At 43.7% G+C, this 27,831-nt stretch overlaps 1 protein-coding gene across 2 annotated transcripts; it reads right to left on the bottom strand.

Moving 5' to 3' along the window:
• Positions 1 to 40: 40 nt before the first annotated feature.
• Positions 41 to 5,979, bottom strand: LOC115409925 (ABC transporter F family member 4). Of its 2 annotated transcripts, none has more exons than XM_030121273.1 (2): positions 5,903 to 5,979; positions 41 to 3,373 (listed from the first exon to the last, which is right to left on the bottom strand). In XM_030121273.1, the coding sequence occupies exon 2, from the start codon at positions 3,331 to 3,333 to the stop codon at positions 1,927 to 1,929; it is 1,407 nt and encodes a 468-aa protein (XP_029977133.1). In that variant the 5' UTR covers positions 3,334 to 3,373; positions 5,903 to 5,979; the 3' UTR covers positions 41 to 1,926. The 2 variants fall into 2 exon arrangements, with proteins under 2 accessions (XP_029977133.1, XP_029977131.1); XM_030121271.1 differs by having other exon boundaries at positions 5,835 to 5,969.
• Between the last annotated feature and the right edge of the window lie 21,852 nt (positions 5,980 to 27,831).

Raw genomic sequence — 27,831 nt, 5'->3', positions numbered from 1 at the left:
AAAGAGCACAAATCAAAACTTCACAACACACTAAAGGAAATAAAACAGATCAACATTTTATTTCAACTCGACCATAATCTCACAAATTATTGACTTTTTCAAAACACACGAAAATGCAAATGTCCACTTACAATCGTCTGAATTCACAAAGCCGGTTCAAATTCAACCATATATATATTTTTTTTAAACTCTGAACCTCCTCCATTAGCATTTAGAAATGTTCAATGTTTGAGTCCACCCAGAAGCTGTCAGGATCAGTAATAATATTAAACAAGTCATGTCACATTAATGTATACAAGGTACTCCAAACAAATGAACTAATGTTTGTAAAATCAAACCGGTTGTTTCATTAGAATAAAAAAAAAAAAAAGAAAAAAAAAAAAGGTTTCACAGCTACAAACGTTTGGAGGACTGTAGAGCTGTAACGACTGCAAATCAACAAGTATAGACACAAAAGAGTGGCGAGGAAAAATATTCACACGCGGTTAAAGTTTTCCACACTTCAGTGATCCTTTTTTTTTTTTTTTTTTTAATTGAAAACCATCAATTTCCCTTCACTTCAATCATGCGGCACGTTTTGTTGATCTATTAAAACAAAATTCCAATAAAATACATTTGCATTACAACTTTAATGATGTGGGAAGTGTGGAAAACTTCAAGGGGGATTAATACTTTTTCAATCCACTGTCAATGTGGAGGAGGAAACCTTCTCGTCAGATACATATTTTTTTTTACCCCATCTTTTTGAGGAATGCAGTTATTTAAAAACGAAGGAGCTGATCAGTGCAGGATGAAGTCAATCGAAGTCGTGGATGGTACATTCCAAACTTTGGCAATTAAGGCAAAAAACAAACAATGAGGCCACGATGAGCTGCGAAATGGCATCGAGGAAATCACAGCATCATTTAGACTTTTTTTTTTTTGTTACTCTTCAAAAGCTGCGGACACTTCCTCACAGAAGACAGTATGCAAATAAGAAGAATCGGACACGACGACAGCTACACATTAGGGCCATACCGAACGAGAGGCACAAACAGGAAGTGTTTTTTAAAATTTGCATTAAGAATATAGACAATAGTTTAAAAATAACTAATAAAAATCAAATCAGAAATTGAAGAATATAGTAACCTTGTATTACAGCTTCACCCTTAAAATGCAGACATCTTCCTCTGGCCCTAATATGCCAACATAGGCAAGACAAGAAATGACTTAATCTCAATGACAGGAAAAAAAAAAAACAAAGGGGTTTATTTTCTTTATTTTGATGTAAGGGAAAGCAAAAACCATTAAAAACCAGTCTTGGGAAACATTCCACAGACAAAAAATAAAAGAAGTTAGCAATCATGCGGCAAGACACTGAGTCCCAAACCTACTATAACTGATGTTTATGGAGATTTCAGAGGAATGAAAACAAAAGGTGAATGGATTTAAAATCAAAATCAATCTAATTACATGAACCTTTTTTAACAGATGAAAAAAAAAAAAGAAAAAAAAAAGAAAAAAAAAAGAATAGCTGAATACGAAACTGCGTTGACATACATTTCCTAACAGTCTAACATTTCTCTGGGATTTCCTCCCACTTGAGAAACTTCCCAGCAACCGTTTTACTGAAAACTAAACTAACAAACACTACAGCCGCGAGGCACAATGAAAACACAACGGTCACTCTATCATAGCCACCTCCATGTCATTAGTACTTCCATTACTCAGATGACAAAAAACAAATGCATTTTAAGAAAAAAAGGAGTAAATCAAGCACAGTGAAAACAAGAAACAGAGTTAGAGAAACAGAGGAGCTACAGAATATCAACTGACAAAATTAAAAACTTTTTTTTTCTTTTCTTTTCCCATTGATGAAAATGTATTCTATGTTTTAAAATGTAATTACTACAGCAATGTGTGTGTGTGTGTGTGTGTGTGTTTTGGTCAGACGGGGACGGCGTCCTGATCGATCACGGAGCCTTCTGTATCGACTTGCGGCTCGGCGGACGCTGTGACGTTCTCCGCCCCCTTCTTCACCGCCTCAGCCTTGTCTGTCGCGGCTTCGCTGGGCGACTCCGAGTGGTTGGGGAGGCTGTCGCCGGGCTGCGTTCCACTTTTGGCTTGCTTTAAAGAGCCCTGAGGACGACCCCTCTTCTTCTGCGGGGCGCCGTCCTCCTTCTTTTTGGGGCGGCCCCTTTTTCTCGGGGGGCCGTCGTAGGGCTGCTGTGGAGCTGCTGGGACACTTTTACGCAAATGAGCGCCTTTTTTGGACTCGGACTTGCGGGGCCGGCCGCGGCTTCGGCGGGGAGCTGACAGAGCGCCCTCTGGAGGGTCGACCCGAGAGTATTTCCTCGGCCTTCCTAGCGGCTTCCACACTTTGGGCTTCTTCCGCTCATCGGGCGACGGCAGGGGATACTTTCTCGGCCTTCCTCTTTTGGCCGGTAGCGGGTGTAAACGCGGTCGCCCGTGCTTCTTCCCTTTTGCGGTCAGCTGAGAGACTTTCCGAAGCCGGTCAGACTTACCGAGCGTCTTATAGGCAGCGGGCTTCTCCTTGGATGAGCCTTTAGGTCGACCTCTTCCTCTCTTGACTGGCTGGGAGTCGTCTGAGGGCTGGAGGGAAATATTTTTTCGTGGCCTCCCCCTTCCACTTCGAGGCGTCTTTGAGATGCCGTTTGAAGCGCTCTGGGACAGCACCACTTTAATCCGCCGCCCTCTCCCTGATCTGGGTGAGTTGGGTACTTGGTCGGCGTCTGCGTCCTCCTTGCTGGCTTCCCGCTCCAGCCGGGGTTTCTTGTTGAGAGAGCCTTTTGGCCGACCTCGTTTGCTCGGTGTTGCGCCTTCTTCCGCACTTTCTGAACTTTCTATTTTGCGCTTGAAGGACCCTTTGGGACGTCCTCTTTTCGGCGTGTCAGTGCCACCGTTGGGTAAGTCAGGAGATTTCTCACCCTCACCCGGACTTTGACTGAGGGACTTTCTAGGCCGGCCCCTTTTCTTAGGAGTCTCCTCAGTCTGGCTTTTTTCACTGATCTGTTTCTTCGACCCTTTGGGCCTGCCTCGACCCAGAGACTTTGGCACCGAATCGTCACTGTTGCCATCCTCCAAACTGTCCTCTTCGGTGTGTTTTGTGGTGGAAAGTTTTGGACGGCCTCTTCCTCTCTTGGCGGGTGAACTATTAGGATCACCTGAGGAAACGTTGATCTCTGAAACACAAACTTTAAGCTTCTTGGAGCCCTGCGGCCTCCCTCTTCCCCGCTTAACGGGTCTGCTGTTAGTCTCGTCTGTAACGGCGTCACCTTCACTGGTCACAGCTTCTCCTTGTTCGGTCTCTGCTAACGCAATCTCTTCCTCCATTTTACCGCCTTGAGCTTGGAGGACTTGGATTTGGAAACACCTGGACATTTAACACAGAAAAGAATTAATCATTAGTTAAATTACTAACCACTGGATTTAAATGATTAATATTCACTTCATAATTTATAATATAATCAGCCTGCTCAATCTGGACTTTCAGTACAACTGTATAGATTTTGTGTCAATGATTAATCATCTTGGCTTTTCTGTTCATCAAATGATCATTTCAGATGTTCTTTGATGCCACAAAGGTGCGCTCCACTTTAATGACAGCTTACTGCCCTAAGCCAGTCTCTGGAGGGACATGTTTGTTTAGCCCCAGTGATGTGGGTCCAGGTTGCTTTGACATAATTCCATGTGAATAAATTGTGTGAAAAGATTTTTGGTACAACTTTCAAAGATTTTATTTAACATTACTATTACTATTGCAACAACACATCATCAGTCGGGTAAAACTAACCTGTCTCACAACGGTCGAAACCCAGCTCATGTTCCCTATTAGTGGGTGAATAATCCAACGCTTGGTGAATTCTGCTTCACAATGATAGGAAGAACCGACACCGAAGGATCAAAAAGCGACGTCGCTATGAACGCTGGGCTGCCACAACCCAGTTATTCCTGTGGTAACTTTTCCGACACCTCCTGCTTAAAACCCAAAAAGCTTACACGTGAAGCAGTGATTCCAGGAAAGCATTTGGAGCACAACTTCCTAATGTCCAAAATTTGTTGTGGCTTTTTTTTTTTTTTTTTTTTCCAAGTCCAAGTGCTGCTGCCGCCTGATTAAAATTGTGCGACCTGGTTAAGATGATACTTTAGTTTGACTTTTGCCATTTTTGTTTCAAAACAAGAAATAAGTGTTTGGCAGCACCCAACCAAGATGAGGGCTGTTTTTTTTTTTTTTAATCCAACTCGCATTTCAAACTTATTTCATTGGTTTTAAAAGTCTTTAATTGTCTTACTCCATGCCAACCTCTAGGTCAGCTGATCGGCTGCTCCTGGTGAAATCAAAGGGGAAGCTCGGAGGGGACACAATGTTTTCAATTACTGGAACAATATGCCTTTACACATCAGACAGGCCTCTTCTTGGCCCACTTTTAATACACGTCTTAATAACTACTTTTACTCACTGGCTTCTGACCCACCATAATTTTAGTTGTTATGCTTTATGCATTATTCTCTTCATCTACAGCACTTTGCTTCAACCGTGGTTGAATGAATGCGCTTTATAAATACAAATGTTATGGTGCCCAACATCAGTTGAAACAGTTCAAATCAAAATACAAGTATTGTACTTTTTTCACGATTTAAGTCAGTGATCTATGGACGCAGTGGTGCCCCCTGCCGGTGTAGCAGGAGGTTTTCAGGGTGGACAGAGGCAGGAGGAAGCTCTAGCTCAGTTTGATGTTTATTTTTTGTCTTTTAAAAATATATCCGGTTCTGTTTCCCAAAAAAAATATGCGAACATTTGTCTTATTTTCTTTTGATTTGATTCCGATGTATAAGGCCCAGACGACAGTATATTTAGATTGATAATGGCTTGTGTTGATTTACATGCACCTTTTTTGTTTTTTTTGCCCCGTCCTCTTGTATTTGTAGGGATGGGACAAGATCGAAATACCGCGAGATCTTGCGAGATCGAATGCCGCGAGATTGAGTACGTTTATATAAAGGCAAAAACTCTTTATTAACTGGAATATTGACGGAATAATACATTACATGGCGCACAGCCATATAAACACGTGCAAAACCCAGAATATGCTCATATTCATATTTAAAAACCCGGTCGAAAGGGACATGAAATACTGTTCTGCGCATGTTCTATCCACAAGGAATCTTGGTCTTTTGAGTACACAAACTACTTGTGATACAGTTTAATTGCTACGACGTAAAGAAAATGTGCGGAAACGATTGTTCAGTTCTTCTCTTTTAATGAAAAAACGGTGCATTGCATCAATGAACATTTTACCACGTCTTGCCGGTGTACCTACACCGGCTCACACTCTTTTTCTAACAACATGCACAGAGAGCCTGTGTAGGTACCATGCGGCGCCCTTCTTCCTCTGTGGTGTCTGTGTAAAATAAGGTTGAACATGCAAACAGCACACCTAGTGGCATGATATCCAATTAAAAAAAAAAAAGAAGCTCCAGCTCCGCTCTGACGGAAGGGGTCGGCACGGCTCCGTCTACTTTCTGGCTCTGGTAATGGCGGGAAAGTGAGCCGAGCTGGGCGTCCCGTCGATAGCCTGCACACTTCTCACCGCTGCCTGTCAAAGTGCGTTTTTAAAATGCAAATCCACAGAACTGAACAGTGGAAACTTCGAGAAAACCACGCAGACACCAAGCGCTCTTAGCTCCAGCGCAACGAAAGAAGTAAACATTATTAAACAATGTCTATGACTGAGGAGCAGATTGTTTTCCAGGACATAGTCACCTTCAGCGAAAAGAGTGGTCAGCGGCGTGAAGCAGATTAAACTGTGCAAACAGCAGAATGTGCGTCTTACCTCAAAAATGCTTCTTGTGCCTGTTTTATCGTATTTTTTTGGATAAAATGTGCACTGCGCAGACGTACCGTGAAGAGAAAGTGCGTGTTTATTGTTGCTGTGATGGTTGTTCAAATTTCACACCGCTTCCGGATGGCCGTGTCCTTCTCCAGTTTCCGGCAGAAACTGCAGCGCAGGACTTCTGTTCCGCTCCCATGATCCCAGAGATTTCACTTCCATTCATAAATTATTTAACAAAGCAATTAGAAGCGCACATAGTCCCTACACGAGGGAAACATAATGCTCATTAACAATATTCACCCATCGAAACAATTACTGAGGAGCACAGCCGCACTTCAATTTCACAAATGTGGAATACAGGAACTCAAAGCTGCTGTTAAGATTATTGCAGTATTAAATCAGAAATGGTAAAGTGGTGGTCTGCGGGCCTCGTGCAGCCTTTTCCCTCACCACTTGCAGCCCAGGAGACGATTCAGAAAAATGAATAAATCATAGGTTTTACAGACGATGGAGGGAAGGTTATTTAACAACGTCTAAATCTATTCTAAACATTTACACTTAAATCAATACGTCCATCTGATGAAAAATATGGGATAATACTACACTTTTTGTGGCGTTTTAGAGAGAGCACAAATAAGTGAAATCCGTGGAAGACGGGGTGCTTTAAAAGCAGGATTTTATATTTATTTTGTTTTGTTTTACCATTAATTCTTGAGAAGAAAGAATCCATAGGGCTTTATAATGTGCAATACATCTATTCTATTCATCACAGGGCAAACAGAGAGAGAACATTCACACCTTAAGGGAAATTTAGTGTCACCAATACACATGCTTGTTTTTGGACTGTGAGAGGAACACATGGGGAGATCATGCCAACTGCAGAAAGGCACTATGCTGAGATCAAACATTGATGTAAAAAACAGTTTCAGAGTAAAATATGAATGACTTCATTAAAACATGATTTTTCATCAGTGAGTTTGTTGAAAATGTATTTAACACTAATGTGCTTTAAACCCATCCTCACACACTTTAAGAACCCCTGATTCAGAGTTGTTTCTACAGTTTTTTGTTTTTTTTTAATATCCTACAGGTAGAATTTCTTCATCACCTTTGGCTGTCTGGTAGTGAGAGCAACCTTTTTTAATGTCCCAGTGATCAGTGTTGCTCGCTGATTGTATGAATGACTGTAAATATAATAATAACAGAGAATATCTGCCTTCTCCATGTACATGTTAATTCACTTCATTTATTTGGCAAACTTTCTCAACCTTTAGAATCTGAAAGGCTCTTTCAGAATCAGCCTCACTGACTTGTGACAACAATCCCAAATACAAATACAGTCACTGGGAACAACAACTGACGGACCTTCAACTGCAGGTTGGAGTCCGCATTTTCCCCTTCAGAGCTGCAGTGACTCTGTGTGGCAGTAACTCCACTCTGCCCTCTATAGACTATTTTGTTCACTGCAGATACCAAGAATGAGACACAAAACATCAAAACATTCATTTCACAGCAGGAACTGATGAATACAATGAGCCATCGTCAAGGAAATATATGTGATCATCCTCAGTGTAAAATAAAAATTATAAAATTATACAATTCTCCAAGCATTTCAACATCCATTATTCAATTAATCTTCCGAACAACTAATTTGTTCAGTTATTACTGATTACATAAACATTCTGAGGCCTAACATTTGTTACATCCTCTCACGAAATAATAAGAGAATAATTATATCACATATTTCTACCATAAAACTCACTTCTAAACCTGTTTTGAGTGAGTGTCATGGGTTTCTTTCATGAATACCAAATGATTACATTGAATTTAAACTATAAAGCAGTTTCTCCATGTCCGGACATATGATGTAAATCGGTGTTGCTGTTACAGATTGGTAAATCAGCATTACCCTTTTTTCACTGTGACGGATGAAGAGGTAAACATATAGGAGTTGTGGGTGTTCCATGAGGTTGTCATTTTAATATGTGAGATTGTGTATATGCAAAAGATTGAAGAATATTGAATGCAATTCAAGAATGTAAAATGACACACCACACATAATTTAAATGAATGAAATTTTATCTCATGCGCTCAAACATTGATTTTCACCATGATCAGATAGAAAAAGACACAATGAAGACATGCTCTTATGAGTGATCAGGAGTGTATTTAATTTGCAACAGAATTACAAAAAAGTACATGAACAATGTCCGTCACTGTGAGAACAAGGAAGCCTGTGGCTCAAAGTCTACGCTCAATTTTATTTGTTGTCATAATGTCAACGATTAACAACACTTGGGACACTTTTACGCAAATGAGCACCTTTTTTGGACTCTCACTTGCGGGTCAGACTGCAACTTTGGCGAGGAGCTGATGGAGCGCCATCCACAGAGTCAACCCGAGGATATTTCCTCGGCCTTCCGAGTGGCTTCTTCTGCTCATTGGGCGATGGCAGAGGATACGTCCCCGGCCTTCCAGTTTTCAGCCTCTCAGTGCCACAGTTGAGTAAGTCAGGAGTTTTGGACGGCCTCTTCCTCCCGGGGCAGGTGAACCAATTGGGATCACCTGAGGCTGGGATCACTTGATGCCGCAAAGGTTTGCTCTACTTTAATGAGTTTGCTGTCCTAAATGGCATGTTTTTTGTTTTTTGTTTTTTTTTGTGTGTGCCCAAGTTCTGCTGCCTGTGTAAAGTTTAACAATCTGGTTAAGATGAGACTGCAGTTCTGTCTGCATCTGTCTATGGGTGCATTCATCATAAAATATTGATATTTTACTGGAGCAAATACGAGACAAAAAACATAACTCTCATTGTCATTCTCATTCACTCGTTCACTCTTCACGGACTGCCTCTGAATTTCAGACTTTGTTTTATCTGTTTTTAAAGCCTTTAATGGTCTTGCTCCATGCGACCTCTCAGGTCAGCTGATCGGCTGCTCCTGGTGAAATCAAAAGGGAAGCTCGGAGGGGACACAAGGCTTTCAATCACTGGAACAATCTGCCTTTAAACATCAGACAGTCCACTTTTGTCCACTTTTAATACACATCTTAATAACTACTTTTACTCACTGGCTTCTGACCCACCATGCTGTTAGTTGTTGTGCTTTATGCATTATTCTCTTCATCTACAGCACTTTGCTTCAACCATGGTTGTGTGAATGTACTTTATAATTACAAATGCCATGGTGTCACCACCAGTTTAAACAGTTCAAATTAAAAACTACTGACGCAGTGGCGCCCCCTACCGGTGTAGAAGGAGGTTTTCAGGGTGGACAGAGGCAGGAGGAAGCTGCAGCTCAGTTTGATGTTTGTTTATGTCTTTTAAAAAGATGTCTGGTACTGTGTCCAAAAAGATTATGTTATTATTGCTCAGACGTACTGTGAAGAGAAAGCGCGCGTTTATTGTTGCTGTGATGGCTGTTCAAATTTCACACTGCTTCCGGATGGCCGTGTCCTTCTCCAACTTCCAGCAGACACTACAGGACTTCTGTTCCACTCCCTTGATCCCAGAGATTTCACAAAATTCAGAAAGTGCTCCCAACACATAGATGATAAAAGAACTGAATTTATTGCTGTGAACGAAGACAACGGTATACAAATTAGTTGATGAATACAAAATAAAAAAAGATCCATGTGAGGGAGCAGACCACTCTCTCGCTGCAGCAACACATTCCCAGTCATTAGTTTGATTTTGGTGTGAATAAGCTGGCTTAAAGCACAGAAACAGTCTTATCGCGACCTTTTACTCGCTAATAGAGCTCAGAGTGGAACTGCGATATAATATTAACAGTCAACAGAGCCGAGCTCAGCCTTCGGCTCCTTCTGTGTGGAGCTGCCTTGTTCTTTTCCTGCGTGGGTTTTTCTCCCCAGTACTTTCAGCTTCTTCCCACCGTCTATAGACATGCTTGTTAGATTAATTGGTGACTCTAAATTGCTGGTAGGTGAGGGTGATTGTGTGCCTCTTTGTGTTCACCCTGCGACGAGCTGCGGACCTGTCTGAGCTGCACCCTGCTCTTTTCCCCAGTGTCAGCTCGGATCGGCTCCAACTCAGCGACCCCAACCGTCCAAATTTTGTATTTTACTAAAGAAACTGAGGCACTGTGTCTACTTATAAAGCTTCACTTTACACATGCACTTTTACTGTCACTCTGCTTCCCCTGACAGTGATGGAAATGAGTGAAGTCAGGTCAGATTTTGCTCTGCTTGCCTCTTCTGTTTGAAGTTAGTCAACCTAAGCAGACTAACTTCAGAAGAAACGCAATCTATCCACAAAAAACACAGAGCTAATTATTATTTCTAAAGGGTGTGACTGATTGATAGAAGAAACACATCATTGATTGCGTGCAGATGGGCCTGTCAGAGCACTGACTTTGATTAAAAAACAAACCGTCTTGGATATGCACGAATGGAAGCAGTGCTACAGTATCACATTATGTGGCTGTTATTTTTATGTTTGCTGAGCCTGTTAAAGATTGATCCTGGGAAGAAAAAAAAGCATTTAGGATGAAAGAGAAGAAAAATAAATAGTGAGTAGCACATAAGGGAGAAAAGGGTTTTTGGCTTACAGGGGCAGCACAAGGCGAGGGCAACGGGATGAGGTCAACGTCAAAAGGAAAATCGCACAAAGGCGGCGAGGAAAAACAAACATGCAAATGTCTTCGGAGTGTGTGAGGAGACGGAGAGACGATGGCAGTTCAAACGAGGGAAGGAGAGGCTGAGAGAAAATGACAGACATGGCCGGAGGAAAGGAAAGGAGCGTTTGAGAAAGACAACCCCCGAGAGACTGCTCGCTGAACCCGCTGCCCCGTCTCCCCCACCCCCACCCCCCCCCCCCCCCCCCCTCCACCCCCCCGGCCTGTGTGCTTTGCCATGGTTACCAGACAGGGCTCCCAATGCAGCCAGTTAATGTGTTTTTCAGCGGCGGGAGCGAGCTGGGTACTAATGTGTCTCGGTCTGTCTCCCGCACAATCAATGTCAACTGTCCTGGGATGCACAAACACACGGCGGGCCGCGAGCCAGGGAACACCGAGCCACCCTGGCCGAGTGTCAGCACCGCCGGAGGCTGCGAGAGGAGCACGTCACTTCCATTTATCCACCTGAAGAAGTTTTACTCCTGTTCTCGGCGGGAGCCCCGTGTCGCGCGTCCATCTTTACGCCGCGATGAAACCTTTACCTCCCGTTGGATTCCTCGGTGGGCGAGCTTCGCGAGTCCCGGGCTGTGTCAAATCAGGGCCGGCACAAAACCACAAAGGCCAAATTCGAGTCAAGTCAAACGGACATATTTTATTCGGTCAGCCGTTACACACACCTGGAGCATGATGCAGAGAATCTATACATAAAAAAATCTGAAAATGTGGGTTTACAGCAATGCTTAATAAGCGCGAAGCAGGAAAATATTGAATAATCTTTTTTTTTTTTAATGCAAAGCAGCAAAATCTGAGCTGGAGGACAGTAAGCACAGAATCATCAAATTTAACATAATCAATGAAAATTCTTAATAAAATTTCCCCAGACAAACCCTCCATGCACCTGCGGGCTTTGAAATGTCTGCATGTGATCCCGAGCTGTTGTATAAGAGTTCTCTGCAGGTCTTCAGTGTCACTGTCAGTCTCTGGAAACACGTTTAAAAAAATCCCTCGTGACTCATGAATCGGGGTCATGAACCTTGGCTGTCTTTTTTTTTTTTGTATTGAAACATGAATGTATTCAGACCACAAAGACGGCCAGAATGTTCTGCCCCCTCAAAAAAAAAAAAAAAAAAAAACTCAAAATCTTCTCTGTCTTTCTGCGACGACTGGAAAAAGTTTCTCTGCAGACCAAACGTCTCCTCCTGTGACCGTCCTGCAGATTCACGGTGTGTCGTCATGTTTTGGTCACAGTGTGTGTGTGTGTTCGTGTTTCACTGTTCTCCAGAGGTTTGTGCGTGCGGCTTTGTTCCCAAGGACCTCACCTGTGACCTTTCATATCATCACAGGTTAAGGGTCTCAGGGACAATGGAGCACACCGGGGGGAGCGTTTGATTCTCATCTGTTTAGAAGGCGGTGCGTTCAGGTTAAAACACTAACATAGAGTCCTGGTTGTCACTGCAATCTGAGGAATTTCTGCCAGACTCACGATGCATCACACTCCATACCATCAGAAGAAGTATCAGTGTTTTTCATGCTGCTCAGATTCAGCGTTGTGGGAACACCCTGAACATTAAAATCATTTCAAAACGTCTCGATACATCGCGTTAGTCTTACATTATGAGAAAATACGCTCTAAAAAATAGAGACAATTGCAACATCACTTGTAATGATTACCATTGTTTCTTATCGACGGCGACGGAGTCCGACATGAAATATACGGTTTGGTCACGCCTGCAGAAACCGGGCTGGATCACATCCTGTGAACACAGAGAAAGATTGAGTTAGAGCACGCAGTTCAATATATGAAGATAAGTTGTTGCTTTTCGTTGACTGTCTCCCTCCTCCTGACATAGCCAGCGCCTGCAACTGAGTGCAGGTCTGTGCTGCAAGACTGTGAGACAACATGCCCCCTGCTGGCAGACAGGCGGACAAAGCATCCGGAGACACACTCGCATGCACAAAGACAAATCCTGACACGGAACGCAGAGACCGGGACTTGCAGAACGGATGAAGTTGCAGACACAAAGCCGGTGTGAGCGTTCAGCTCCGACGCAGCCCTGCATTAGAGCGCACGCACACGGCTGACTGTTGGCTTGTGCAATGTGCACATGCATGTAACGTCCGCGGACAGCTGTGCCCGGAGCCCCAGACAACACTGTCGTCTTATATTTCCTACAGGCCTTGTGATCTCACAGGATTATGCAATCGCTCCCCCATGACAAAGATGCTCAGCCTTGAGGGAGTAACGCTGATTTACTCTTCCCCAGACAAAATAAATGTCACACAAAGCCTGACACTGCAGATACCACATGAAGAATATGATCCGGGACTTCAAACAACCGCTCCGTTCTCTATCAGACACGGAATCTGTCCCACATGACAGCTTCACCGTCTGCCGGCCATCCAGAACACGTCCCGAACCCGCAAAATCTGCGTGTGGCCACATGCAGGCGAAACACGCGACACAACATGTAGCGATGTTGCCGTGTGAGAATTTACACTGCCTCTCTGTTTCCTCTTTGTCTCTGTGCTTTGAGATTTCTCCTCTGCCCCAGTTTTATGAGCTCCTCTGTTGCTCTCTGAAGCACCGGAGACAAAGAGCGGAGGATGTGAACCGCAGGCTGGAGGGAAGAGAAAGTGAAATTTTCTCAATAATCTCTTTCGGAGAGAACGAACATGAGGACGGACACGGATGAAGGAAGATGGCGGGTGGTCAGGAGAACCGCTCGTCTCGACTTGTTAGACGGCCCGTTCAAGTCATTCTCAACTCACCATTTGCCTGGTTTTCCTCACAACCACACACACACACACACACACACACTTGGTCCATGTGCACATGCAAACAAGTGCATGTACGTAAAGCAGGTGCACACAGACACACACACACACACACACACACACACAGTGTGGCAAGATCACACTCTGACGATGTGTTATTGATCCATTTTCCCTCTGAGAGAAAAGAAAAAACAATTAATCCGGCGGAAAAGAAAACACGGCTCGATCAAACCTATCCTGCCCCATCGTCACAGTCTTCCTCTTTCTGTGAGCGTGGTACGAGCGGCGGCGAACTGAAAACAGCTATTCCCCTCTCGCTACCCCTCCATCTCTTGCTCTCCTCTTTTTGTCTCTCCTCTCCGTCTATCCCTCGCTCCGGCGCTGTCCCTGGCTCTGTTTTCTGCCCGTTTCCCTCTGCCAAGTCACATCACTAATTCTCCAGGCGATTAGAGTCCGAACAGGCAATGTCTATGAGGCAGGTACGCCACACACACACTCACACACACACACGCACAACTGCATTGATTCCATTATCTAGTGCAGCACCAACACCTCCCCACTTCCACCAACAGTGCTGTGACCCCCTCCTTTCATAAATCTGTGTCACCTACATACATTGCACACACACACACACACACACACACACACACTTATGCAAGCATGCAGTATCTCCAGCCATCGTTCTTTCTTTTCTTGCTTGAACACTCACTATCACTCTGTCCCCGCCTCCCCTCGTCTTCATCCTTCCCCCTCTCTCCTGCACTCTCTAACCCCCTCAGATTTTTTTTTTTTTCGAGGCGTGACGTCCCGTCTCGCCTGAAAAAATAAGTCTACGTTCACATGATGCCATGTGCCTCGACGTGGGTGTCTATTACGCCGTGTGAATGTGTGTGAATGTGTGTGTGTGTGTGTGTGTGTGTGTGTGTGTGTTTGAACTTCATGCATCTGGAGGATTGCGAGCGAGAGGGGGAGGGAGGGGCAACGTGTGTGAGGTGTGTGCTCACATTGGTCCTCGTGCGCCGCTGTGCACACGTGCATCTGTATGAGGGCGAGTGTGTGTGTGTGTGTGTGTGTGAAGGCAGGGAGCGGAGGGGAGGCTGCAGACGGAGGCTGTGGATTTTACACAGCGTGAGGATCAAAGCCACAGCGAGCCCAGAGGTGATTAACCTCCCAGCCGCTCTGACCACAACACGGCTGCTCTCCTTCCATATTTCATTAACAGTCCGCACCATTCAGCCTCAATCCAGCTGCCTCTCGTCGCACAAAATCCCCACCAAGGATGTCAAAAAAACTGTGACGTAATGCAGGCAAACTTTGACTGAAAATCTTCTCCATCAACTTCTATCATGGAAGGAAAAGCTGCTGCTGAAAACACATCTTATAAGTTTTATTCATCTTCAAGTAGAAAAACAAACAAAAAAAACCATGTGGCACATAAGATAGAGGTGAAACAATTCAGCTGTATGAATGATAAATAACTGTATGAGCATTAAAGGTGGGAAACAAACGCGGGACCCGGCCACGTTAGATAAATAGCGGCGTGGCAAACGGCTCCATTGTGACGGGAGAATTTCCTCTTGAGTTGGAACATGCCTGGAAGTCTTTTCTTTGTGTGCGCGCAGAAAAGAGCAGTGCTCGGCAGAGATTGCTGATATGTGCTCTTTTTTCCCTTCCTCGCCGGAGCACTGCAACGCAATGCGGATACTGGGTGTCTGAGCCACTAGCCAGACACACTGGGGGACAGAGGAGGAGGAGGAGGAGGAGGAGGAGGGCGGGGGTGGGGGTGGGGTGGGGTGGGGAGTGGGGGTGGGGGGGAGTAGGCGGAGGCAGTAAGCAAGTTCACATACATCCTCCCGCTTTCAGGACACGCTGATACCAACGTCTGGGCACACTGTGATTATTTGCCATGGCTACAGAGAGCGGCGCCGCTCGCTCCTCACTTTGGAAAGATTTTTATGTCAACTGAATAAAGACGCGCTGAAAATAGCAGACGTCGCTGTGTGCCTGTTTAAAATAAAGTAGATGAAAAAAAAAAAAAAAACCACTTTAAAATAAATATCCAATCTGTGAATGCCACATTAGTGTGAAATAAAAGCGAAGGTTGAGGTGTTCAGGATGACGATGGACAGAGACTCGATGCAACGATACGAGCGGAGCAAAAAAAAAAAAAAAAAACAACACCGAATTTCTCTGTGACCCTGATTTTGAGACGTGTCCTCACACTCCAGCACAACGCCGTCTGAAGACAGATTCTGTGCACGGCATGCCAAGAAAGCACGGAAACAAACCACTATTGATAGCTGGCTCTACACCCTGTTAGACTGCACCAAATAACAAATCAAAGAGCACTGCAGAGCAAGGTGGGCATATCGATGTGCGGATTAGCTGGACCTCCACAGAAAAACACGGTCCGTCTCTCACATGTATTGCATTTTCAGTCAGCGCAGCGAAGCCGTTTCGTAGCTTGTCGTCGTGTGATTATAAGAGAAAAAGTAGTTGTGGTTATTTTAGCGAACAGATGTGATTTGAATGGCAGGGTGCTGTCAGAGCAGCTTCATTAAGCAATTCAGACAAATCTCAGTTCAGAGGGCCTTTGATTCCAAATCAAAAAAATACAAATATTTTCAGTGCGAAAAAACGATGGACTGCTGAACATAATTCAAAATGCTGTATAATTCATCTGCTGCCTGCCACCTTTTCTCCCTTTGTTCTGTTGAAATCTCACAGGTGAACAGCAGAGGCTCAGCTGGAAATTCTCCCTCAAACTTTCGGTCCTTTTTCTTCATACTCACCACATCAGAGGACGTCCGGGCCGACGGCGTTCACACGAAGTCTGCGCGACTCCGCAGGGAAAGCTAGAAGGTTGTACAGTTATCTCCAGGCTGTTTATTATGCGAAACCATACAACCAACTACCTCACACTGCAGAGCGCCGGAGCCGGGTCAGAGCTGGAGTCTTTTCTTCTTCGTCCAGGCACAACCTGTCTGCCTGTCTGTCTGTCTGTCTGTCCGTCCTGCTTCATTCAGGATCTCATCATTTCATCACAGGTTTTACACCCTCCCTGTTTGCCTGCACTTTCCCCCGATAACATGCTCCAAAGTATCTCCATCAGAGAATACAAACCGCAGCTTTTCTATACGATCCAATTTTCCCACTGTGATTTGAAATAAAGCATTTTTGTGGCCATGTCTCCCTCTTGTGGGTAGACACAGAACACCGACGCCCCCCTCCCCCCACCAGAGGCCAACGCAGACCTTCACTGTCTCCGAATACAAAGACAAGCACTTAACCTGCAGTTGCTCACTGTAGGCGTCTGCCTGACCTACTTCTGCAAGTGGAGCTGCTGGAATCTTCCGTTATCCTCAAAGATTCGATTCAGCAGTGCTGAGCACTCGTTTTCTGCTTCTCAGAGGTTAAAGTCTGACGCTTCCTCTATGGCTGGCTGTGTTTGACAGAGCCGGCAGTTAAACTGCGCTCCTGCCATCGTCCCAGAAGACAATCATGAGATATGACCTCTGCAGCTGTAACAAGGAACACCAGCTCTTTGTCTGCTCGTCTCTGGTTTATTCTGCGTACGGCCGCAGTTCGTCCAGCGCATGCAGGCGTACGAACAATTAACTAACGTCGAGTGTCTTGAAAAAGACATTAACCTGTCTGAGATCTTATAAATATATCAAATTTACCATCATATGAGACAAAGAAAAGCAGCAGCCAGCTTATGTTGTGATTGAAATTACCTCACTATTGAGACCTGAACTACTGTTGTTCGTTTGAAAGACGACATTTTGAGTGCTTGAAAACAGCTTCCATGGAGGACTGTTCTGGAAAACTAAGAAATGGCAAACTGGCATATGAGTTAAAAATCTTCTTTTTTTTTTCCAGGTACATTTACAAAAGAGATGTGCATGACGAGTCGGCAAAAAGACTGAACGTAATTAGGCAGCGGTCCAAATATAGCGTTTTCTACATGTCAAAGCTGTTGAAGAGTCAAGCAGCAGCTCCTCAGACAGCAGCAACCCTCCACAACACGACAAAACAGCACAACGCAAAGATCTGTGGTCCAAACAATAAAAACAAGGCAGCGTGTCAGAAAAAAAAAACTTGAAACGGTTTACCTGGATTAGCTCTCATCCTGCCTGGTCACAGATCTGACCTCCAGAGTACCGAGAGCCTCGTGTTTCAGCTACATATAAAATCTGATGAAAAGCTTCAAAGGGGCTCTAAACACATTAATATTTTCATGGAAAATTTTAAAAAAACAAGTGAAAATCATGTTATTTTAGTATGCTCACGCTTCTGCTGGAATCGCTCGGTTCTTTCTGATATTTGTTTTACTGACTCTAAATCATTCACAGAACTGGTGCTGGAATTAAAGCTATTGACATCTTCCCATGGTTAAAGTTTTGTGCGCTGCATGTTGAGTTTCCTTCTGAAGATGTTTTCTTTCCCCACGCTGCCTCAGTTAGAATATATTTTGCATGATTCATCCCAATATAACATGAAGCAATATATTTCCTTCCTGTTTGCACACTGAGTGCACATCATTGTGCATTTCTGCTTGTAATTTCTCATGAAGCGATATTATCACCTTGCTGTGGAAAAAAAAATGCAATAAAAATCCACTTTTCTGGCCTATCCTTCAAACGACGCGTCTCACACGCCCGTTCTGACTGCAGCCCTGAAAAGAAGGTGTCGCTAAATCTTTGTGATTTTCTACAAAAAAAAAAAAAAAAAAGAAAAAAAAAAGTGCGACCTTGTGGCCTGGAGCATCGAGTTGTGAAAGTTGGCAGGTTTGAAAATTGGTGTCTCCTTTTCATTCACTGTTTTTGTGAATACGACTGAGCGCAATCAATTCAAGGAGAGGCTTGCTGAGAGTGTGCTTCATTATCCGCATGTGTGTCATTACCGGAGCGCTGCTCTGAGACTGCAGGCATTTCGCTCCGTCGCCGAGGTCGGGGCGGGTTGTGTCAAACTCATTTTCGTGCATCGGCCGCACACAGACCAATTTGATCTCGGTTGGGCCCGGCAAGCTGAAAATTTCTGAAGAAAAGAGGAGAAATCTGAAATAATAATACCTTTCATTTGAATCATTAAAAGCTTTTCTGCCACAGAACTTTTCTTCGGCATAATATTGACCAAAAAAGACTGGTGCTCCTTAAATAAAAGAGGGAGGCGGGGGGCTCATCCTCCCACACTATGACATAAACGTACTTTCTGTGTGTTCCTCAAAAGGCGAGGCTGAACTTGTGACAGTGGATTAGCGTGGAGTGTTACCTAATACCGTTGCGGCGGTGATGAAGAACACGTTGCTGGCTCCAGGCCTTTAAATTAACAAGGGCAAACCGTGTGACAGATGCTAAGCCCCCTACAGAGCTAAGTAATGCTGCAGAGGTCAGTAACGGTGCCGAGTCTGCCCTCTAGAAATGACCATTCCTCCTCGCGGCGGCACACAGACCCGATGTGAGCGAGCGCACGAGCGTGCATACACTTCTACACCGATCTTCTAAACACTGTGCAGTTCCTGCTCAGTAGTACTTGCATTTCGTTCTCCCTCATCAGAATCTCAGGATGGTGTCAGACACTGCTGCACATTAAAACGACATGAGCCGATTTGTGCTGTTTAATAAGCCACAATCAGAGTGATGCAGAAATTGGTGCATTGTGGAACAGTTTTCAATGCAGCAAATAGGATCTAATGGGTGAGTAATTGGATGACAATTTGGTGTAACAGCACTATCCAGTCAATCTCCTTCATTATACTCCATAAATAATGGGGCACACCCACACATTCGACATCTAGCCGAGGTGATCTCCTGCAAAAGCTGCAAATTGGCTGTTGTTAGCAGTCAATGGCTGTGTTTTGACACCGCTCCTGTGTGCCTCAAGGACTCATTGATTACTTGATAGCTGTTGCACAGCTGAGTTGCTAGGCCTTCTATTCAGCGTGGTCAATGCACCAAAGGTGCAACCGTGGATGTAGGAGTCTGAAGACGAGCCGACAAGTGGTATATCGCCGAGTCCTCCAAAGGTAACTCACTCTATTGCCTGCTACAGCCGCTGCTGCAAGCCAATGAGCGTGGGCCACACAGGTAGAAGAGTGTTTAGGATCATGTGTGTCTGCGATGGGCCTCGTCCAATTTCATTAACTAAGGATTCAACATCAAGTGACTAATAAAAGAGAAAAAGAGCCAACTAAGTATTAACTTCAAAAGCTGTGGCTCTGGCCCTGTTTTGGCAACACCATATGCTTAATAGAGACATTGATTGTGTGCGTTTCTTTTTTTCCTTTCTTTTTACTGGCCAGCTTCCAGATACAAACCCATTCACCTCGCCTCTCTCCACTGCCCTCTGCCATTCTAAAAGCCCACCCTCCGCCCACCCTTCACTTTCTTTCTTTGGCCGTCCTCCCGCCTCTCTAAGTGCCTCTTATTTGTCCTTCATCGCTGAACATTTCATGCCTCAAAATCATTAACAACTTTTTCTTTTTTGCACCCCCCCCCTCGCCCCGAGACAATCTCTTCGTTCACATCAACTAAGGTCTCCCCCCTTTTTCCATCCCCTTGATTGTACTCCTCCCCTTTTTTTAAACCTTTCTCACCATCTCATTGGCAGTCGGATCACGCGAGCATGCGGCATGGTTGTGCCAATGCCAGCTCTTTGCCAATCTGCCTGGGCGTGTTTGTGTGCCAGAGGAATCTGCCCCTGCACCGCAGAGCACGGCTCGTTTGTAAGACCAAACTCTGGTTGGTGTTGAGTCAGGTGAAGCCTTGAGAGACGTATAATTCGCCCTCTGGAGGGCGAGAACGCATGAATCACACCGGACCAAAGCGCCAAGCTGAGTAAGCCACACCTGAAATCACCACAACTGCATTTTGGCTCTGCTGAATATCCAAACGGAAAGACCAGAGACCAACTTTTAATTCAAATGTGTGGCATCATTTGTGCTGCACAAAGGCTTGTGGCCAGAGCCTTCATTAAGTACTCAGCATGAACCGTTGTTTCAGTGTTTTGATCACTTGTGCCAAACTCTTCAAAGATTCGGAGAACATAACCTTTTGGCAAAATTGCAGGGAAATCCTGCTGAACTGACAGGTAAATACCACTGTAACTGCAAAATACAGCCTATGCAGCAGCAGAATACTGGTTATATAAATAGTGGTTAAATAAACTACTTCTGCGCCTGAAACACTCAGTGAGCCAGACACAACTGCAGCACTTGGACGACCAGTGGTCTAATTTCATCAGGAAGTTCTGCAGTCACAGACATTTGTTCTCATCAGTTCGATGCAAAACGTGAATTTCTGGCAACAGAAAATGCTTTTATTTGCTTTGTCCAAAAAGTTAGCCAATGCTAGTTTTGCATATTTTTTCAAAATTTTGTATTGTCTCAATTCAAAGTAATTTTTGTAATTACATCCTACGATAGCTCTTTATTTCGCTCTTAGAAATATGAAAAAGGACGTGGATCATCAAACAGCAGGCTGATATTGGCAGCTCGACTGGCTCACCATCTCTCAGGTTTTCAACTAAAGCTAAAACAAGAGACAAGAGCATTACAACATCTTGTTGTTTTCTACATTTTGTTAAAATAGCATGAAGATCTCTTGAAAAATCAGTTTTTACTTCCTGTTCATGCAATGACAACACCACAGATGAGTTGTGAAACAATCACAAATAGAATCTGTTGTTATTATTATGAAAACTTCTAGAATTTTATGATGTCTATATATGATGTTAATCATATATATATATATCACATGAAAGCAATTGAAAGATTTAAATGTAACTGCCCAAAAAGAAAAGTGTATCAAATGAACATAACATTTATCAACAAAAGTCCGGCAGTCAGAAAAGGAAAAACACTGAAGAACTCACAGGATTCCACACAAGAAAACAACCACCAAACACAAGTGAGCGGCTGACTTAGGGAGAGAAAATTAATGAGACGATTACTGAAGCCAAGCCCACATCTGCCTCGCAACAAGCCACTTTGGTCAATTATAAAAAAAAAAAAAAGAAAAGACAAAGACAAAAAGCTTGTTTTGGCTCTGCCATTGACCATGGAACAAAGATTTCAGGTGGCTCTCCGCCACTCGCTGTCTTTGAGAAATGACGCAGAGACACTAAGGCACCACCCAAACACTGTAGGGGCAGAGAGGAGCGAAATCTGCCCAGTGACAGCAAATAAACTGGCAAGCGCCAGCTCAACAGGAATGCAGACAGCGGTTCTCAAACTCAAGGCCAAGGACCACTGCCGGCCCTTTCCATGTGACAGAGGGACGCCGCTGTTTGGCTGGACAGAATTGTTTGTCACTTGGCGCACAGTTGATGGAAGTCACATTAGAAAAAGAAACTATGGCAAGAATCAACGTGAAGAAATGCTAGGACAGTAGACACACAACTAGATGGGTGGACTCAGAAAAATAAGCCTGGCATGGACCTCGGTGGAGCCAACGGACCACACCGGCCATTATTTTCCAAATAAATTTTAAAGGAGAAGCAATTTAGAGACCCGGGAAAAGTCTAATGCTCCTCGTCTGTCCTTCTGAAAAAAAAAAAAAAAAAAAAAAAAGCATTGGGTTTGACCGAGCGGTGAGGACTCAGACCTCTGATCCTCACTGATGCTAATGCAGCTCCGGAGCGACAACACAGCTTGGTGCAGGACCACGATGAGCATCAGCTACTCACAAACCATAAATTATTAGCTCTCTCAAGACAGAATGAGATTCTGTAGTGCAATTTCTCCCAAACCCCCCTTTTCTCTCTCCTAGTACCTTATTTACAAAGGCAGAAAACGTTACCATGGGAACACACTACCAGGCAACCTCAGTGGCTTGGCATGATGCCCAATGGTTGCTAGGGCACTGTTGTCAATGGCTATTGGGGTGTGTGGGCCAGTGTGTGTGTGTGTGTGTGTGTGTGTGTGTGTGTGTGTGTGTGGTTGTGAGGAGGAGAGGAGAGGTACATTTATGTGTGTGTGAGTGTTAACAAAATCACTACAATGCACACAGCAGATTCAAGCATTAAAAAATGTAAACTAACAATTTACTGTTCTGATTATGTAACGGCAGCCTTTATATGCGTCCAGTATGTCATTATCTTAAATAGTATGTGCCACTTTAAATAGTTTTTTTTTTTCTTCCTTTTTGCCTGTTTGACTCTGTAAGTGACAAATGATGCCAGGCAGCTTTTGTGGGTTTATGCACTCATTTATTCCTTTTCAAAATGTGTGTTTGTCAAAGAGAGAGAAAGAAAAGAGGAAGACATTATGTGAGGTCCCATTTGCAATTACGCTGAATAACATACAATGATTGCTCTCCAATTCATCCTTCTTCCAGCAGGTTTCAATGGGTTAGGCCAGCCGGGATTCTTTATAGTGCCGACAATTGAGCAGTTTTGTTTGGGTATACACTGTCAGCTCGAAAAAACTTGTGTTTTATGATGGGAGCGAAAATAAAAGAGACAAGAGGAGAATGAGAGACTGTCAGAGATGAAAAAGAAGCTGAGGCACATGGAAGTGTCGGTGTGTCTGTACATTTGAAGGCCCTGTTCTCCATCACTGCCTCTGATCTATCCAGCTCTTTGCTTTGCTCTCTCGTTTGAGTCTTTGTTGGTATAAGCAGGAAGAAGCAGATGTTGTCAAGGCACTGTACCTCACAACCGGCGCTGCGCCGCGGCTTTTTCCCATGACTCTCTCCTCACTGCGGAGCCTCCGTGGTTGACCGTGGCATTCCTGAAACCAGCAGAGCACCATGCAGATTATTAACATACCACAGGATAGGGAGGGAAACACCAATAAACAAATTGAACCTAGAAGTTTGGGATATGTAAACAGATCAAGTCAGTCAGCCGCACACGGCTTTACATTGCCTCTACATAGTTGACTTGTGACGTCTTAAGTCCAAACCTGAACACATTTATCAAAACACACAACACGGTCAGTAACTCATCATGGATAATGGAAACAGGAAGAGAAATGTGAGGACTGAAGCAGCAGACAGAGTAAAATTCACTAACAAAGAGGGACATAATGGTGAGAATGAATACTCGGTTATCAACAAAGCATGAATGAGAGGGCGGTACAAAAATACACATAGAGTCAAGACGCTTAAGAAAACGGTGATGAATAATACATTAATGACACTGGAAAAGACAATCCAATGTTATAAATTAAGCAGCGGCAAACTTAACTAATGCAATAATTAAAGACACTGCAACACAATGAAAGAAAACACAGCGAGATTTGTGGCTTTTGTGTTGCAGCCATTCACTCCCACATGTATGTACACATCTATGTGATTCTGTGTGTGTTCCAGTCTGACTGCTCTTAAGAAGAGCTTAGGCAGAGTATTGCCCGTGGTGCATCTTATCTAATATTACCAGGAGGAAACACAGTCTCCCCCCCTTCCTTCTCCCCTCCCGGCCCTTTGAACTCAAGCCGCTGCTGGAGATGCAGTCTGACTGAGCACAGCATGTCCTGAAAGGAGGTCAGAGGGCAGGACAAACAGTCTGCTGTCATGGCAACTCGATGCCACCAACCAAAAATTTAGACAAGGACTGGTGGGCCCGCGATAAAACTGGTCAACCTATCACAGCTTGTTGAAGATGGCGAGCTGCCACTGGGACGATTTTTATTGAAAAGAATCCCGCCGAGAGATTAAGACCCACTGATCCCCGTTACATGCAAAGGCCTGATTTATTTTATTTCACCACGAGCGCCAGTGAGGCAGAAAGCAACAGCAACTTTTCTTTTAAAGCTTAGGTCTTGTAAGATAACATGTGCAGCATGAAACAGCAGTCCATTATTGTGGAAGGAAAAAAAAATATTAAGAAAAAAAGCAGACAGCAGTGATGCAAAGATGTAACATTAACCAAATCCTCATGTAAGCATAAATCATCAAACTACCCAAAAAAATCATCTCTTTAAAGACCGACCGTTAATACTCAGTGGGGGGTCCTGTTAGCTCATGTTGAGCTTACGGTTTTAAATATTTTACACCTTTTTTTTTGAGATGTTGACCGGCACAATAATCTAATCTGCTAACATCCATCGCTCTGCCTTTATACTCACTGTTCATTCGGGCCAGGGTCACAGGAACGCGATTTCAAGCCTGAAATGTGTTTAGATGCTAAACAATTCATTACGTCTTTTTTCCCTCACTAATTATAAATTACTGTACCGATCCACAAGTCATTTCCTATTAATGACAATATAAATTTTTATGATCCAAACCGTCTGATTTGTGTGTTAACTGCAGTGTCTGTGGGCCTGAGAGCGATCGGTGAGTGGAAAGATTGAGTCTTCTGAGTCAAATTTAGAGGTTTGGTGAAACTCAAAACAATCTAATTGTTATCTTGTCCTCAAACCACAACAAAAGTCAGAAGTAATTGCTGAGGATTACGAACAAATAGCAGTAAAAGGCAGAGTAGAGAGTCACGCAGTCAAAGTCAATGAGGCTAATGTTTCTTAAATTTAAAAATAATGACAGACATTCACAGACTCTCTGTTGGAAGGCATTCAGAGTGTTGCACTCAAAAGTTCACAGACACAGAAGTAACACTTCTTATTGAAAAATACGGGAGAGAGAAGTAGCGAACATCAGGCCCATGTTGGTGCACAGAAGCAGTAAATGTTAAATTATCAGATTTCATCTCGAATTTTGATGGTTACTTGGAAAACATCCTGAGAGAAAAATTTATTTATGTGCTCTGGCGTGTTGGCAGGAAAACGTGGAATAAAGCCAGAAACATTGTTTAAATATACTCCGCTCGCATGTTGATAAAGCTATTTCTGTACAAGTGTGATCTTTGTTTTGGTTTTTCGTTTGTTTTAATCGGGTAGTGTTTCACGCAAGTATTTAAAAAGATATCTGCTATGAATCGAGTTTGGAAAAACCTATAAAAGTAAACAGTGCAGCTTTTAACCTTGATTTATGTAATTTGATTATTTTATTGTAAAGACTCTAAATGCTTTTCAAGCGAAATACAATTGCTGCCACTAATGTCACCTTGGCTCATCTGCCTCTCTGCACAATTACCACCCAAATTAATTCATTTCATTTGTTGCGGGAATAATTCCGAGTACAAATCAGCCAATCTGAGAAATGAACTGCGGCTGTAATTGTGTCGCCTGCCAGTGGCCGCCACACACTGCCTATGTTTTCATCTCACTGCTGAAGTGTTGGATCAATACAGAATCCAGGTTGCTCTGTATGTCATTAGCTTGCTGGGTGCTCGAGCCCAGACCTCTCCAAGCCGTCGCGTTCTTCAGCCTCTGAAATCTCCAAGATGGAGAGTGTGTGACTGCAGGTGCGTCAGTCTGTCGGCATGTGTCCACATTAACCTTCAAAGCAGCCAACGTCTAACGGCCTTGTAAACTAACGTTTTTTTTTCCCTCTTCTTTTTCAAAAGTCATTCATTCTTTGGATATGCGTGCACGTGCGAGACTTGTGCGAGACGCGCATGTGCTGCATCTGCAGGCCTTTGTGTGCACGGTGTGTGTCCTTGTGTTTGCTCAATGCGGCAGAGGGTGGAGTGGCAGATCAATAGGAAACAAATGAATTCAGATCAATATTAAGCCAGGGAGTGAAGGAGAGAGAGAAGGAGAGATTGAAAGCGAGTGAGTGGGGTGATGCACCACAGCGGCGGCGGCGGCGGCGAAGGAGGAGGAGGAGGAGGAGGTGGAGGAGGCGGAGGGGTGTTGCTGGGTCGGACGGGTGATGTGTTACCAGCAGCACAGCGACTAACTGCACACTTGGGAAAGACCACTCATTTCTGCAGCCAAAACCTCAGCGCTTTCAGGTCACTGTCGGTTAAAATGGATGGTTGAGCGAGGCCGAGTGAAAACAGGAGACGTGAGAGCGATTGTTCACTGGAGGTGAAAACGGCTCTCCTGCATCCCTGCTGGTGGTCTTTCACTGGACAGTCGGGATGCAGGAAATGTGTCTTTCAAACTGCGTTAAGACGACCACCACTTTAAAAACAGCATTAACCAGTTACTAATAGCAATCCACACATCATTATTGATGCATTTTGAAAGCCGTGGCAAGTTGTCAAGGTTACAGCTTATACTGTACCAGTTTCTAAATCAAACCCTGAGCTCTGGGTTTGTGCTTGAGCTCATGCAGACTGTTCAATCTGGAAGTTTATTTTTAGTACTTTCTCCTTGATTAAGATGGACATTTGTTAATCTTGAAATAGACTGTTTTAACAGAAAGACTGCTAGAAACACAGACGGCATTTGAATACAAGTATATTATAATCTGAGTGTACAAGCAAAACCTTGAATCAGACTGTAAAATAATAAAGGTAGGATAAAGGTGTTGCTAAATTATTATTTTCAAGATAAAAGCTGTAAAATAATTTTATTTAAAGATGCATGGCATATTCTAACAATACGATTAATAATTACTGTAATAATTTTAAGACGCTGATTACAATATGACATTTTCCAGTGGGCTAATGTCGACTGAATCACAGTACTGAGATACAGATTGTTATTTTCCTGTCAGATCAATTAATCTAATCAAGATCTTTCATTGCTAAATAAAGTCATTTTTCCTTTCTTTGTTCTATTTTTCTATATTAGAGGTTTTAGTGAAAGCCCACTTAACGTTAAAACATAAATATCAGCACGTTTGTACAGATTGTATGTGTTAGGTAGTGTCCAATGTACGTACAGCTTGTGTTTGGTGCAGTTCAGCCTAACAATAAACGACCATTACGGCCGTTTCGCTGTTGCCGCATTGAATTTTTTTCACTGTAGTGAGACACAGTTTCCCAGTTTGTTCATTGTCAGAAGCAATCTGCTGATAACTGAGGTAGGGAGGCCACGGCTGTAAATAAGCAAACGTCAGCTCGCATCTCGCAGCGGCAACATCTGCACGTGGCAGCTGGAGTTAAAGTCAACTCTGACCTTTTTACTTCTTTCCTCAGTCTAAATAACAAATTTCGTTCGCACCGAGCGTTATAAGATAAGAAATCTCCGGCCTAGCTTGGATTTAATTCTGACCTTTCAACTTCAGCTCCCAGTTGGAGCTTGACATTTGCAGCCAAACCTGTGAGGACCCGACACGTCCAGATTGGAAAAGGGCTCGACTTCTCACGTCTGGTTTCTCAATGTCTGACTGAAAGCCATGGAAAGCCTCGAGGCCTGGCCTCCTTTTTATTATTCTCTGCACAAGTAAAAATATCAAACTGAAACAAATTAGTTTGAAGTTACGATTTGCTTGTGCATTGTTTGATTTTTTTTTTTTAAACAAGTTTTACTGATTTAGAACATTGAAATTCTGCCAAAACAAAACAAAGAGGAGGTACAATACCTTAATTAACCAGTTTTATCAAGGTGCTCGGGATGAGTGTTCTTGCAGAAACTAGTCTGAACTCTGAATGTTAGGTTTTAATTGTGATTGCACTTCAAATAATGAATATTCAGAACAGGGTCTGGACAGACTTATCTCCACTGAGCTGCCTATCTGCACATGTAAAGGACCTTCAGAGAAATGCGATACGCCGGTCGAATACACTCGTCTAGACTGCGACCGAAAAGTCACCAGAGATTTGATTGCCTATCACATTTCCACGGTCGTGAATAT

Source organism: Salarias fasciatus, chromosome 22, assembly GCF_902148845.1.
Source record: "Salarias fasciatus chromosome 22, fSalaFa1.1, whole genome shotgun sequence".
Classification (NCBI taxonomy): Eukaryota; Metazoa; Chordata; class Actinopteri; order Blenniiformes; family Blenniidae; genus Salarias; species Salarias fasciatus.
Note: the sequence above shows the minus strand (reverse complement) of the source record. Positions and strands in the feature narration are given on the sequence as shown.

Bases quoted from the DNA above. Each gene is read 5' to 3' on its own strand.
- LOC115409925 (XM_030121273.1), bottom strand. From the start codon at position 3,333: ATGGAGGAAGAGATTGCGTTAGCAGAGACCGAACAAGGAGAAGCTGTG.